Genomic DNA, 17,374 nt, shown 5'->3' with positions numbered 1-17,374 from the left:
AAGCTTTTCTTAAAAAAACTAGAATCTTTTTGTTGATGTACATTTTTACGCTTTTATAGGTCGCCAGACAGACAAAAGTTACAAACAAAAAAGTCATGAGAGTTCAGGCTTGTAATGAATGTACACCACGCACACACTTCTGGATCTGTCTTGCCACAGGGTGAGAAAACTAGGGTAGGATTTTTTGTTTGCTTTTGGTTTTTGGTTTCTATGTTGTACAAACAACACAGACACCATGCGAGCTGTCTTCATCTTCTTTTCTGATATCAATGGTGGCCAAACATATTTATAGTTGTACAGAGTTGTACAGAGCGTCACACATAAAGACATACATTAAGCCCTGAATTTTGGCCACAAAGCAAAGTTAACCTCTTGGCTAGGCACTCTCAGCGGCGGTAACTATCACCCTGATTGGGGAATTTATGAAGCGATAGGCTCCAAACGAAGAGAGGATAAAAAGTGATTTGATTTCACTCTGGCTGTGTTTGGCGTCTGGACGACTCTGCCCTGGTGTTATAATGTTTCTCATGGTGCTATCCACAACACACTGATAATCCACTGCCTTCTCCCTATTTCAGCAGCTTCATGGAAATTCTGATACCGTACGATATTTCAAATATGGTTTGAAATCTCCCATTTTTTTCTTTTCCGTTTTTTTTTTTCATGTTTATTTCATTTTCTGGATCATATGTATGAAGTTACTGTTTTTAACATTTACTCAGGAATTTTGTTCCCTTAAACCATCATTTGTAGAAACTTTGTGTTTCATTTGGAATATTTCATTATGCTGAATATGCCCATTTTCCTTTTGCTTTGCTTGGAAAACATAAACATCTCCTGACAAAATATAATTGCGCGGGTTAATGATGATGTCACAGTTCCATCATTAATATGCAAAAATAGATAATTGTCAAAAAATGTTGACAAGATTCTTGAGAAGTTACTTTTACAAAAAAGTGATTATCACTTCGTTACCACTGATGTTCTGATTGAAACAAGGCAAATCACACATCTAAGGGTGTGTCCGCAAGCAGCAGTGATTAAGAAATAAGCACAAAGACAAAGTTGTCTTAAATCTGTCAACAGCATCAAAATACCGCTCAACATTGTTATATTTAGTATTTAACAAGTCATCGTTGATGACACAGTCCCCACTTGTTAATAGGTACTTTGATTACAGGCCCTCAGAGAGGATAGAGTCCTCTTCATTAGGTCTGTGATAAAAATACTTTTGAATAAATTCGCTTGATACATGTCTGAGTTGTAGTTCAGGACATGAAAAAATCGTAATAAAATGGCCACATGGTGGCCATATTGGATCGTATCACAAAACAAATCAATGTGCATATGTATGACATAGGTCAATGTCCTTGTACCAACTTTGATTAAAATCGGTTGAGATATGCCTGAGTTATGGCTTTGTACATGAAAAAATCATAACAAAATGGCCGCACAGCAGCCATATTGGATCGTATCACAAAACAAATTAACGTGCATATGTATAACATTAGTCAATGTCCTTGTACCAACTTTGAATAAATTCGCTTGGTACATGTCTGAGTTATGGTTCTGGACATGAAAAAATGTAATAAAATGGCCACACGGCGGCCATATTGGATCGTATCACAAAACAAATCAATGTGCATGTGTATGACATAAGTCAATGTCCTTGTACCAAGTTTGAATAAAATCCATTGAGATATGCCTGAGTTATGGCTCTGTATATGAAAAATCGTATTGGATTGTATCACAAAACAAATTGATGTGCATAGCTATGACATTGGTCAATGTCCTTGAACCAAGTTTGAATAAAATCTGTTGAAACATGCCTGAGTAATGGCTCTGTACATGAAAAAATCATAATAAAATGGCCGCCTGGCGGCCATATTGGATCGTATCACAAAACAAATTTACGTGTATATGTATGACATAGGTCAATGTCCTTGTACCAACTTTGAATAAAATCAGTTGAGATATGCCTGAGTTATGGCTCTGTACATGAAAAAATCGTAACAAAATGGCCGCACGGCAGCCATATTGGATCGTATCACAAAAAAAATTAAAGTGCATATCTATGACATTGGTCAATGTCCTTGTATCAACTTTGAATAAATCAGTTGAAACATGCCTGAGTTATTGCTCTGTACATGAAAAAATCGTAATAAAATGGCCGCCTGGCAGCCATATTGGATCGTATCAGGAAACAAATCGACGTGCATCTGTATGACATATGATGTAATCCTTGTACCAAGTTTGAATGAAATCGCTGCAAGCGTCTCTGAGATATCTGCGTGAACGCACGGACGCACGGACGCACGGACGGACGCACGCACGCACGGACATGACCAAACCTATAAGTCCCCTCGGACGATGTCCGTGGGGACTAACAAACTTGCATCTCATGATCAGTGCTATTTCTGGTTTCGACAAGGAATTATGTCATCATGGTATTTTTACGCCATTGGTGAAATCAGGGCTTTAGTACACATCGGAAAAACTATCTATATTTATCATATCTTAGCTTGAAAACTAAGTATAAACAACCTTTCAGGAAATGAAAGTTTGATTAATGATAACAAAAAAGCCTTCTACAGCACTTCAATCTTTCACAACCAGACAATGGTATATCCCTATTGTTTTCAGAAGGATGATGGAACTATATATAGAGAAATGGGGAGGGAAGGGTGTATGGAACAAAACTGCTCTTTGGATGCAATTTTTGTCGATTTTTGTATCATTTACGAAATCTTGTATATTGTTTGACATCATGAAACATTTTGAAAAGATTGTGAAATTTGTTGAATGGTCAAGTAAACATACCTTTTGACAGAAAGACAAACAGAAAAAGAATAAAATAGGTAACATAATTTCTGGCACACTCCAAAGAATTTATTATATATGGTAAGGCTTAATTGATGCATGCACGAATGAGAAACAAAACCATCACATTTTTAAGTGATAGCTGCTCCTGAGATCCTACACATCAAACAATGGAACAATCAGATTGTATTTGAAATTCATCACACATTATAAACATTATGCATGTTTGTGGTTGGTTTAGCATTTCTTTAACTTTGGGGTTTATTTAAGGAAGGTCATTTTTCCTACCGTAAAAAAAAATCACCAAAGAATGACATAGTTTTCTCGCTTTTGTTAGGAGTAACGGAAGAAAAAACAAACGCATGCCATCGCTGTCAGAGGAAAAAAACTACATCCTACTACATCTGCTATCATGTTTTACACGACATCAAATTACCTCCAAAAAATGAAAGTTGGCATTATCAAGCACTTTATCATTCAATCTACCTCAATTTGGGTGCAAATCCACAATTTGAAACCCAGCATTTCAAATTTAGATCCGTGTCTAGATACATTTCCATGGAGATGGGACTACCGTATCCTAGTCCAAATACCACTGGGGAACGTACATATACGTGTATACTCAGACCAAAACTAAAATACTGAGTATCACTTATTTTCTTAAGCCCTTTCTCCACCATGGTTTGGCCCAAACCCATTGTTATTGATGGTAATTGCGGACCTGTTTACAGGGCAAAGGGGGTGAGCAGGTCAAGATATATTTTTACATTTCATAATCAAGTCTTTCATTTTATGACTGGAAAATGTAAGTTATTGATCCAGGTTTTTTTATAACATTTTCAGTATTTTCATCAAATATGTACAAGTTCTCTTTCTTTTTTCATAAAGACTAGATTAGTATCTGGTGCATGGGTATAAGATATGGAAAATATTATTGAAAGCTGGAGACAAAGAACTGATATCATAAGTATCTACAGAGATTCCACGAATACGGCATTCTTTCTTACAGTGAGTCTGATCAAAATATTTCGTTGAAGTTAAATTCTTGGATAGAAAGATATTATCTTGTGCAGACCAAAGTTTGACTGAAAGGACAGATTATACTAGAAGGAGGGGGGACAGGGGTATTGCTGAACCATTTTCCATTGTCAGCCAATCAGGCTGAGTCAAATAAAAATTCTCTCAAGAAGAGTAAATTTTCCCATCATGCATTGCATCAGTCAATACTTTGTTCAAGAGAATGCGATACTTTTCATGACCGACAATTTTTTATTTTCTTATCCAAAATTATTGCAACAGTGTCCAATTTGAAAACATTTTGAGTGAAAGAAAATATCACTATCACTCTTATATTACGTACATGCTCAAACCTTTTACTGCCATGGTTTGGCCCAAACCCATTGTTATTAATGTTGATTGTAGACCTGTTTATTAGTAATTAGGGGTGAGCAGCTTCGATGAAGCTGAAAAGGTAACAACTGGCAATGGTAAACTGGCAACCGACTTATCTGGCCCCACCAGTCTCAAGATACCTCTATTAGAAATCCTTGCTGTATCAAAAAGGAAGCACTGCCTTCTTTTTCAATCCATTCACTCCCATCAGAGTATGCATCGGCCCACCCACATCACTGACACCAATACTAATGAACTGGCAAGACTGAAGATTAGTGGACACAAAGAAATTTTGTTTGCATTGTTAGTAACTTAGGGAGTCCACTCATACCATCACTTACTATTAGAGCTCCCTAAGAAAATCCCTTTTAGTTCACAACCACAGATGTGTCAACTAATCTTCAGTGGTCCTAATGTTCTAAAATTCAGAACCAAAAAGGGAGTACATGGCAAAAAGTGGAGTTAACTTGGTACACCTAGGAAAATGCTTTGCAATCAAAATGAAATATTCCAAAGGGACATCTGCGATGATGTACTAGATACTGTCTCTCTGATCGAGAGTGACATGTACAGACAACAAAAATCAACAAACCCGGTATATGTCAAACTCTGGCAGACAGATTTCAACTAAAATTTGCAGCTATGAGTTTATTATACACAGCAAATAGAAATGGCCTGCAACGACATTTGTCTGAGATGGATGACATCTCTGTGTTAGTAGCATTGCATAATTGTAATAGAAGTTTGTTATTACTTTGACCTGTCAGAGAGTGCTATCTGATAGATTAGCCACATCGAAGAGACAAAAGAAAGATTTCATTTGTCGATTGATGAGTACAAGATGGAATTCAAATTATGAAATCAAATCTGGAGACAAAAATGAATTATGGATATGGAGTGGTCAAAAGCTCAAAACTAATAAATACGCTGTAGAGATAATCTGTAAAGACAACAGAGCGATGGAAAAGAACATTCTTGAGCAATGTGTACAGTGGAAGCAAATTATGGCAATTATGTCAAGTAACCGTACTATTCATCAATCTCATCATCATCTTCATACTCATCATTATTCTTCTGATCATCACCATCATCATCATCACCACCACCACCATTAATATCATCATCATCATTATCCTCTTCATCATCATCATCATCATCATCATCATCATCACTATCGCCATCATCATCATTATCATCATCATCATCATCATCATCATCATCACCATCACCATCACTATCGCCATCATCATCATCATCATCATCATCATCATCATTATCATCACCATCACCATCACTATCGCCATCATCATCATCATCATCATCATCGCCGTTATCTTTCTCATCACCATTATCCTCACTATCACGGTTATCATCACAACAATCATCATCATTTTTTTCTATCATCATCTTCATTATCATCATGGTAAGAGAAAGATGATAACATGGACAATGATTTTATCATGATAGCGTCGGTTGATATTGAAAGATGTTGGTTTTACTTTTGTTTTAAATGTTTAATAAACAAAGGAATGATTTCAGTGTAGCCTATGTTGCCAATTTGATGTGATACCAAGACTCACTTTATTGAAAACTTTTCCCGCGCGACTTATGAGATAATTGTCTTATCCACTCTTCTACAGATCACTCCGCCAGGTTAAGATGTCAAAATATTGTAAACAACACTGTTCAGTTTTAACCACACAAGTTACACCAAGAACATTCACACACAAGTCATTACAGCAGAGAATCAATTTCATTTTAAATGTGGTCTTCCTAGTAGGGGATGCGCCAGGCCAGGCCACATGGTTGGACAGATCAAATTATTCCATTCCTAGTGGACAGCCTGGTGTTAAAAGAGAATTCTTGTTTTACAATACCTCCTGTTTTTAGAGCTACATGTACATTCGCTGTAACTAGCGATCTATTTTCCATTATTTTGGCTGTGTTTGTAAGGCCAAGTTTATTGTACTACTCTCAAAATCATGTTGAAAAGCTTTAGTGTTCAACAAATTTGTATCTGTGCATATCATATCACTGTTGACAACTGCATATCGAACAAGAATTTTTGTCAACAACAACATTGCTTATTGTACAAAACTTGCCGAGTTGGCAAGGATAAGTTTTGGTATTTCTGCACACTAGTACTCTAGAAAATGTAGTTCTTTTGTAGAACTAAAATACTGACAATTCCATGACAAGATAAAGCCAGTGTCCAATTTGCATTGACAGCAGAATGTAAATCATACACATACATGTATCACGATTGTCTGCAAACCAAACTCTTTCGTTATTCTTCCTAGTAACCACAAAGGTCAAACTGCGGGAACAGATACACATTTCGAGTATCAGTCTTGTGACATGTTGACATGTTCATTGCCGGTTAAAGATTATGATAATAAATCATCGTGTGACAAAACTTTGGTGTTACGAACTTGACCCGGTTGTATTGTGGGACTTGCATCACGGCTGCAGTTGGGTAAAATCTCCCGGTTACAGCACGTAACCACGGAAGACGAAGCCCGTAAAGAACTGATGACATTTTGCTGAAATACAACTGTCAGGCGTGATTATCAAGAATCGGCCCGATAAACGTGCCCTGATAACAACTCTCTTACCAGCTCAGTCACTGCGTGCTGGAAAGTAGATATCACCCAGAACGGAAATCCGCTGTTGAAAGGATATGGATGAAATATCCTCAACAAAAATAAAACACATTACGCATCAATGATGATAATTAAAAGGTGTCGTAACTCTGAGGAAAAGAACACAAAGACAAGGATATAGCATGAAATTCACCAATGGGAAATGAAAACACAAGGAAAGGGATATTACTAAAACTGTTGACAACAATGTAGTCATGAGAAAGTGGAAATATACAATGCTGGGTAAATATTGACAAATATCTTTCAAGAAATGTCGGCAACAAGCCAAAAGGGAAGTACAGTAAAACGTCAGTGGTTCAAACTTTTTGACAATATTTTTTATATTTCAGGTTGACATACAGTATCTGATGGCTCTTTTTGTCAACTTGGAAAAGTTAGTGTTAATATATATTAATATTTATACTACCATTTTCTGTTCTGTAATTCTACTTTATATTTTCATTCATTTCACTGATGTATGTTGAAATATGAAACATAAGTCTTACAAAAACGATGAAATTTGGATGCCATGCTGTGTTGTCATTGGCAAATAATTTCTAGTCCTGACTAAAATTCAGTCGTACAGGTCATGTTGACTGGTAGAACAGCAGTCGTTTTCACATTGTCTTGGGGTGGAACACAAAACTTTATTTTAAAGACGAAGGAAAGTACTGAAAAACACATCAAAATTTGAAGTAAGTGAAGTTTTAAACTGTCAACATAGACAGTGCATATATTAAAGGGCTAATAAGTTAACTGAGACCTGAACGTGACTTCATTCAGACTTTCAATATGTGGTGTGGGTTTACAAACTACCAACAAGATTCACACACAACGCAATTCCAAATGTTTCTATTAGTAGACCGATATATTAAGTTGCAGCCTTTCAGAAAAAATTACGACCGCTCAATATCAAAAGTTACAGCTACTGTCCTTTCAGAGGGCCAAAATGGACAAACTTTCACACGGCAGATCAAACAACCATGATGGAATAATATACAGCCAACCAACTGGAAAAGTTTAGATGTGAATATGCGTCTGGTGAAATGTCGAGACCCTCCTGTGGTGCTACGGAACTAATTCACAAAATAGCGAGAACCTCTCCATGCCGTACAAAATCAAGCACTGAGAAAACACTTACATATTACAGGGCATAGGAGGTGATAATTTCATTGCCGAATTCAATATTTTGACTTTCTGTATTAAAATCACAACTTTATACAGCTAAACAAATGACTGTTCAATATATTGTTGCATGTCATGATGTTGTCTTTACGACAGGGGCTTTTCTGAAAAAAACAAAACATCCCCTTACGAGGACAATGCTCTCATGAATCTAAAACAGCCGACAGAAATAATCACAGAGTTCCAGAAATGGCAAAACACAAGTAGATGAAATTATGGTTGGGTGAAACTTGGGTGGAAAAACATTGTTCCATCAGATTGGGTCCATAAACAACATTTAATGAGGTTGATCTTAATCTTTCAACGAAAGTTTTCAGGACACTGCTCTGATGACAACACCCTGGACAAAAATGCCGTTTCCTCAATTAACTTAGTCGGCGTGATGATCAAGTCATGTCAAAGGTCACTGAGATTAAAATTTTTCACTGGATGGGTCACCGGGCCCCTCCTTTATGTTATTTTCATTTGTATTAGAAGTCAAAGGTCAACCAAAGTATGTTCGCAAGCTGTCAATTTTATGTTTCTTTAAATAGCAATACATTTCTGGTTTAGCTGGCTTTTAAACATTCTCAGCCAGCAACAATAATCAACATACACACAAACATCCTGCCTTCTCTTTCTGGACTGCCTACAACCTTTCGCACCAAAAGATTTTTTCCCCATCAAAAATTATACTGCAAATTGTTTGAGTTTTTAATGACTTTTTGCTCAACAGGCCATCCATTCTGGATTAATTGTTTTTAAATGTCTTCCACTGATAAAAATATGGCAAATTTTTCAGAAAAAAATTGATGTATATACACAGGGTTATCTTGAAAGTTGAAGTTCGACAATAGAAGTAAAGTCTTGAACTCATCAATCATAATGATGGAGTCCCATTAATTTTGTAGGGGGGCATTAAAGTGGCAAGAATTATGAGAGGCCAAGTTAGCAATCTGGCCGTTAGTCACACGCACCACACAGACACTCAAACAAATTATCGAGGAACTATCTTGACTTTGGAAACATCGGTGAGATTCTTCAAGATTTCGTCCCATGCAGAGTTTAAGATATTAGGGTCAAAGCCCATGTCACGTTTCATAGCCCGAGGCCAACCTATAAACGTGTTGCATGCATATTCCGACTTGTGTATTTTAGGGATTTCTTTTTACCCCCCATGAACTCCAGCGTTCACAAGACTTGTTGATCTTCCAGAACTGCACTTTAGAGCCTGAGCGCCAGTTTGTATATAAGCCTGGGGGGTCTTTTATCAGTTGTCATGGCGATGAGAGATTGGCAGTCTGCTCCACAAGCTAAATAACTGACCCCACCTGTTTTTCTTGGAGGCAAAAAAACTGCATGTAATTAGCACTTAGCTGGCAAAACGCGAAAATAGAATATTGCAGGGGGGAAAAAATGGCTGCATATGTAAGGCATGTAAACTAGCCATTACTGGAACATTTTTGAGTTACGGTTCTCTACAAGAACTCAGAGTGAAGTTGTAACTTACGTGGAAACATTTAACAAACAACTAAACCTTGCCTGCGCCCAATGCAGAATTTCCTTTATGTTCTCCCCTTGTGAACCAAAGCTGATAGATTGACAATGCGCTGGTGGTTTCATTCTGTCTTCCTTCACGCCTAGTTCCAGTTCTGCCGTTACCCTTAAAACAAAGCGGTTACACAAAACAATTGGCATGACAGAGGTCGTTGTCAAATTGTCACTCACCGGTCTCTCAAGGTCCAGCTCAAGCTCCGAGGACGTCTGACTCACCGACTCGCTATCCATCCTTGCACACTTCACCAACTTTCCAGGATTAAAAAACTAAAACGAAGACCGAGCACAAATTTTTCTCTTCCCCCGCACACAAAAAAGTAACCTCTGGATGAATCACACACTCATAACAGGATAAAAACAGCCTAGAGAGAAAAAAAAACAGAAGACAAAAAATCTAAGGTCAGTCACCAGGGCTGTCAGAGTGAGCGCTGAGAACACGCATCACAAAGTAAGAACATTAATTGAAATTACTGATGTCTGTGTTTTTGATTGACCTCATTGCATCAAATCAGGTTAAAGTGGATGTGACGCGGTCAGTCAAAGGGATACAAAACAAAATAAAACTTTTGACAAGCCAGCAAATGAGCTAACAAATATTTTACTGCACAGATAATCAAAACCATGTGGTTTTGATATGTGTGCATTTATATTTAACTAATAGCTAACTATCTAACGATCAAAATATATATATATATATATATATATATATATATATATATATATATATATATATTATCTACAAAGATTGTATATTTTTGTTTACGTGTACAATCAGTCCATATGTGTATAGCAGTATCAATGTACCAGTATATGGCAGACAATGAGTGTGTTCATGTATCTTTTTCATTCATCAAAATTTGCACAACTTTTAGGCAACATACATAATTACTAGTAGTCTACACAAGAAAATAGTAACAACATAAAAAATTACTACACTATACTGGTGACATTTTATTGAATTTAGAAAAGGAAGCTTCTAAAACCATATTGACAGATCTTCATCACATTTGGATTGATTCTCACAATCTCTGAACACTATGGTGGTGACTTTGATGGAACATAATCGTACTTCACAGAGATGATGGACACAAACACACACTGATTACTCTATCTTCATTTTTCTATAAATTTTTTTTTGAGTGAATGTAAGTTTATATTTCTAGCAAAATAAACTGACTAGTGACTGAATAGTGACTGACTGAAACCAATTCAAATATCTCCCAATGCTATACATATGTAGAGCAAAACACTCCGAGTGGAGCAAATATCTGACAATGGCATTCAGAGTCACTACAAATTAAGCATTTGCAAAACCAATTAATGTTATCTGACATAAATTATTGATGGGTCTTCCACAGACATGGTATAAATTATCTAAAAGTCAGGTTTTACGATAGAAAGTCAAGTGACCCTGACATGATTTACATGAACTTTGAGAAATTAAACTTGACATGATTATTAAATTGGCATTGGTTTCATCCTTGAGGAGGGGATGAACTTGACAATTGAGGGGCAGTCTACAAGGGCCACGTCAACGAAGGATTCCGATTAAACATTGATGAAAAATCCATTCTGAACACAAACTTGCATCGTAGTTGTTCTCCATGGTTTGGAAAAAAGTGCAACAATTTACATAACAATACACAATTTGCATATCCTTTTGTTGTACAAAATGTATTCTTTTAAACACTTAGTACACATACAGCTTGAAAAGCAGAGTGGTGGCCCTCTTCAAAATACTCATACTTCAATTTCCTAATCAAATAATTCATAAATTTTGCAAAAGTTGGATACATTGAGTTTTACTATAAAGACCACAGACCCTTGAGTCCTTGCTGAAACCAAACCTATACTCTAATTTCATGCTATATTATGGATGACTCAAGAAAAAGCGTAAGATACAAACAGAGTATTTACTCAACCATCCAAAATTTGGTTCCCTTTTTCACAAAAATTTACATACCCACAATGCATTGCACCAATCAATACTGGGTGATAGTTCTACCCAAGATGTCACGTGATAATCTAGAACCAATCAAAATTCACAGAAGCATAACTACTCTACTTTGACTGTTACAATTTTATTTAAATGTCTAAAGATCCCACCATCAGGGAACACAAGAGAAGCACACTTTGTTTTATAGGGCCAGCAGTCTGTGAATCTGAATCAAAGAAAGATAAAACTTTCGGTATTAAATTTCATTAAAGGGCTATGAATTAATGTGGTTGGATTGATGAAGAAGATGACAGGGGTAAGATGATTAAAGCATTTACCTTTGATATAATAATGGTTTGGTCTAAACATATTATTGCAAATGGTGAAGATGGACCACCCAATTTTTAAAAGGAGGTGAAATAGATAAAGAATCTATGGCATATATCAGTTATTTACAATCAGCAAAGACATATGTTCAACGCTCCCAAGAAGCATAGATCCACTTTGCCTGTAGGGGAACTGCTGATAACAACAGAAAATACATTGAAAACATTACCCACTGCCCCTTACACTGATCAATGTGGGGGGAAAAAAACGAAATGATGTCCAGGCGTTTGATAGGTCGATGAAAACATAGTGAAGTCATTAAAGCAAGTAATTTGTTGACGTATATTTATGATCCAAGCACTTCATATGGATAGCCAATCACTTGACTTGAAATGTTTTTATTGGCTTTTTTTGAAAATTTATGACTCTTGTAAGTGTCTCAGGAGGGTGCATGTAGCCCTATTTAGAAGTTATTTTGAGCTAAGTTTGGGTAGAACAAACATGACCATGGTCACACACACAGCTTGGAGCTCTGCTCATTCAATTAGACCTAGAGAATGAGCAAAAATCATGGCGTCCACTTGAGTCTGGTAGACATATCCCATATTTTCAGAAACACTCCAGAGTAAAGTTTAAAAACATGAAAAGTTTTAGGAAAACTAAAACTAAAACTTGAAGGTTTTTATGAAATCCAGAAACACTGCAAACATGTGCATGAATACACACTCAGACAACTACATTGTAAAATTCAATCACATTTTATGAATTTACAACAAAAGTGTGAGCTGCAACAAAATTGAGGAAGTGTTCCCATGGACACAATGTACAGTCAAGCCTGTCTTAGCGGTCACCCTTACAGAGCAGCCACCCCTACATAGTGGTCACTTTATAGCAGTCCCGTGGGATTGTTAATGAACCTCTACAGAGCGGCCACCTCTGTAAGTCAGCAGCCACCTGTGACCTCTCTATTTGTTCAGAAATCCAAGCAACTTTTAACTTTTGCTGGTTTTCAATTTTTTAAAATAAAGTGTCTAAAATATCGCTCTAAATACTACTACATTATCACTAATGTACATGTACTTCTCTACATGTGGCGGTTTTATTTTGGCTTCTTACTCATAAATAATTTTGTTGCTACAAATATTTACTGCTTGTTTCCATCCCGTTACCATTGAGGTAAATGGGCATCCAGTGTCATAAAATTATCCAAAAATGTCACAGTGGTTCATGAAAAATTTTCATCTGACTACTTCAGTACTACTGCATCAACAATCTGGGGAAAGTGTTTTTCCTCTCTGGCGTTTATATAATTCTTTTTGGATCATTTTGATTCCAAGCAAGGTCTGACATACTTTGCCCTGGAACCATACTCAATTAACTCATATATCTATATTCTCTAATTTTATTCCCATCTGTGTATATTTGGGGGCACTTTCCATTGATTTTTCACACCTCTTCGATGCCCTTCAGTGAGAAATTTTGTGCATTAACCTGTGATTGACACAATTCCATCACATTTAGCTTTCCTAGTCTTGCACACAGCAAATACATTTTGAATCAACCTTGTTTTCTGTCCCCCATGGCACGATCAGTGTTCTGTGAAACGCATTTTCTGCTCACTGTACATTTAGGTACATGTACGAGTGTCAAAACCCTGGAAATCGTTTCATCACTCATTGCCAATCCTGCAATGTTTTACTAAATATGGCAAAATAATGTAAACTTTGATAACTTTTTCAATACACTTCTGGTACCTTGTCTTATCAATTTTTTTGCAGAGAAAACAAAATGGTTTCACTTATTTTGCAAGTTGTTTTGTTTCCAGTTCAGTGTTGAAGCTAATGGCAGAAAAGTCAGCGAGCATTCCCAGGGTTCCTCAGTATTCCGACAAGAGCTCCAACAGTATTCCAAAATATTATACAAGGGGAACGACATACATTGTCACCTTAGTGCAAATCATTTTTGCCGTTGATTTTCGAATAACATCACAATTCTACGATTAAAGGTAGTATGCACCTCGAAAATGAAGGACTTAAACTTTTGCTCAAACTTTCCTTGATCAAACATTCAACCATTCTCTTTCAAAATCAAGAACAGAAATCACAGGTCAGCATGCAAATTTTGATACAAGAGAAACAAATTACTCAATACCTGTATCTACTGATATTTGAAATTCAAAATGACTGTCATTCCAGTGTGATTTCTATGAGGGAAATAAAATTCCTGATTTTCAAAAAGCCAAGCTGACAAAAACTTTATTTACTCCACAATCTTCAAAATGAGTCCTCATGAGTGGTAGGTCAAGGAATATTGTAAAATTTTAAGAGCTTGAATATCTGTCCCCGAGGCATATTCTTTCCTCTAAAATTCTTAACAAGAGTTTGTAAACATGTGCATATATCGGTATAAGAATGATATCTGTAGTTCATGTAAGCACAAAGTATTCTTTTATGGTGGCAACTATAAAGGAACATTCAAAATCTTTCTGATCAAAAACACTGACAAAAAAATCTAAATTTCTCTCAGCCATTTGCCAATATCTGCATGGTACAGTATATGCACATTAAAGCACAACTGTCTCATTAAAATGCTGCTATAATTTAACTAAGATATGATGGTTTTATCTAACTTAAATATTAAAACTGACAATGAAGGCTTTTGACAAATTACACGGGGAGTGAACAAAATGTTACTAAGAGCATGCTACCACAACTCAGTGCAAATCCACATTTTGCAATTTGGACCATGCCAGCGAGCCGCTAGAAATTCTTGAACAAAAAAATTCTCGTCAAGATATTTGATTCTGATTACATTCTGCACTTTGTCAGAGCCTGATAACTTTATCTGCTTAAACAGAAAGCCGTCCTCAAATGATGAAGAGTTTTTCAAATGATGAATATGGTCCTCTCCAAAAGATCAGAATATGGAATAAATGACAAACGAGTGCATTACGTTACGAATGCGTCCCTGTCGTCTATGTCAAACACTGAACCATCAGTAATCTCTAAACTGATAATCTCTTAAAATCATCTATCCTCTTTTTCACTCAACTTATTTGACGTCTGCTTTTGATTTGTGATTATTGAGTCTCCAAGTTGTGCAAACAATGTCCACAGTTCACCTCGTATTTTGATGACCTCACGCTTCCCACGACTGGTACTAGTCAGTATTGAATGATTGGTCAACCACCTTTTTACAGGCTACGAACTGCCCTCTGATTGGTTGATGGGACAATCTAAATTTATTGCCAAACCAAGATTGTTGTATGCATTGGGGTCTCCAGAACTATTGAAATTTGAAAAAGACTGATGTAATACAGTTGGATTTACAACTCAAACAGAAGAATATACTACAATGGAAAAGAAGAGAATGCTTGCTTTAGGTCGATACATGAGTGTACACTCACAGTGACAATACCTGAAACATTTGTCAATATTTTCATTGTTTCTGTTCTGGTGAAGAACTTTGAAGCACTTTTTGTTCTTCTTCTCTAAAGTGTGTTGAAATACCAAGTATTTGCCCAGCAAATACTGTACAATGCATTGTTACAATAAACAAAGTTGTTGTTGTTGTTGTTGTTGTTGATGTTGTTGTTGTTGACAGAGTTATTCTATTCAAGACTAAAATTCAGTCATAAACAAGAGCATTGAATGTTATACACATACAAATTGTGCCAACAAGTTGAAAAGTGGGAATTTTTCAACATCATTTCTGGAGTAGGAATTGTATTTTACAAACAGCATAAAAATACCACAATTTACAACAAAAAGTAACAGTTATTGGAGTGTTAATCAACACTTGGATTCCACAACCTTAATTAAACATTCGTAATACATGTACCAACGTCAGATTTATACCAACAGTAGCATTCAGCATTGCACAGACATCATCTTCTAATATTTCCAGATTCCCTAAAGAATGAATGTCTTTCACAATTTTTATCGTTAATTCCTCAAAACCAAATATTACAGCAAAGCCAGACACAATTTTTTCCTACTTTTAGTCGTGCACAAATAAAATCTATGAAAACTTTATTCAAATTCTCTGCTCATAATGTACAGATTGTTGAGTCCGATGACAAATTAAATCTCCATTACCTGTAATTTTTTATGCATTTTTGCAAATAATTTTGTCGTGTTTGTAAAATACTATGTCCTTTCCTACTCAAAAATCATGTCAAAATACATATTAAGTGTTGTACTTGTCAACACAGCCTGCATGCATGTTCAGGTCAAAGGCTATTGTTGACAACTAAATTTTTAGCCCAGATTTCATATTTCAGCAATAAAACTACGTGAGGAGTATAATAAGTAGTGTTCGCAAGGCTAACACTAATTATATTTCAACATAATTTAGGAGTTATTCTTGTTTTTAGAACAAAAATAATGAATATATCATCAAAGTACCAACTTTTTTCGCTGCTGGGAATATTGGAATATTTCCACAGTCTAACAAATATTCTGATCAATGATACAAATCCTTTGATACTTGCAATGACAGATAATATCATTTTCCCCTGGCATAAAATCGTAATCGATTATAAAATGATACCAATCTGCACAAGTTTTTCATACCTGGAGGTAACCGGCTTACTATCGCCATGAATAAATAATGCAAAAACACATGAAATATTCATCTGTTCACACCTCTGTTCAAAGTGGTGCGATCCATCTGACACTATAGTACACTCTGGCGGACTTAAAAATATGAAGGTTACGGGTATGACCATGCTGAGAGCAATGAGGGATGGTTTTCCACATAGACCCATGGCAAGGTCAAAGGTCACATGCTCCAACTGTTCAATTTACACGCCATTGTCCTTTTTTTTCATCTTGCATACTTTTCATTTGAACATAAGTGGTACTCTCTTACCAAAATTGGAACGGAAATGCAGAATTTATTTCAAAGTATAATTCACAAATGGAGTTAACGAACTGTATATGGCAAGTATCATCTTGCCTCTCTGCTCCAAATTCCTGAGTTATACACTACGCTTTTGCTGACTTTTTCTTTGAAAATTTCTGAGCTCTCTAATACACATAGTAATAATAAATATGATTGAACTGACTTTTCTCTAATCAAATTGAATTTTTGACTTAAAAATTCTTGGAGTTTTCATTTTTTTGTCTGGCTAAACAGAGCATCATTTTTTGAACACATATTTAGATTTTATCATGTTTTTTGTCACAGTTCGGCACTACTTAACAAAATGTCACAAGATATTGTGTTTTTATTAAGGTTTATTCATTTAGCATTGTCCGTAAATATGTTGCTGTGCTAATCTCACACAAAATTCATTTTAGATGACAGTTGACATTTCACTGAAAGATTCAGTCACGAGGAAGTCTTCACGAGGGAGTCTTCCTGTCTTTTGCTGCCTTCACCAACCCTGAATCATGGTGGTAAAGCACCATAGCAACAACATACAAGTCAATCTTTCAGTCTGAAGATAACACAAAATATCTGCAAACTTTGAAATAACAGCCATGGTTACCAAGTATCTCACGATTTAGATTTGAATGGTCCTAATGATAGA

The 17,374-nt window shown here is 36.0% G+C and overlaps 1 protein-coding gene across 7 annotated transcripts in view; it reads right to left on the bottom strand.

The window, feature by feature from the left end:
• The window catches only part of LOC139133546 (eyes absent homolog 1-like), a 173,229-nt gene that overhangs the window by 141,655 nt on the left and 14,200 nt on the right, over nucleotides 1-17,374 (bottom strand). For all 7 annotated transcript variants that reach the window (XM_070700224.1, XM_070700220.1, XM_070700233.1 and 4 more), the window contains exon 2: nucleotides 9,747-9,937. In XM_070700224.1, coding sequence (XP_070556325.1) covers nucleotides 9,747-9,806 — 60 coding nt within the window. In that variant the 5' untranslated portion in view covers nucleotides 9,807-9,937. The remainder of the gene's footprint in view (nucleotides 1-9,746; nucleotides 9,938-17,374) is intronic.

This window comes from Ptychodera flava, chromosome 5 (assembly GCF_041260155.1).
Source record: "Ptychodera flava strain L36383 chromosome 5, AS_Pfla_20210202, whole genome shotgun sequence".
Classification (NCBI taxonomy): Eukaryota; Metazoa; Hemichordata; class Enteropneusta; family Ptychoderidae; genus Ptychodera; species Ptychodera flava.
This window is presented reverse-complemented; position numbering and strand designations above follow the sequence as displayed.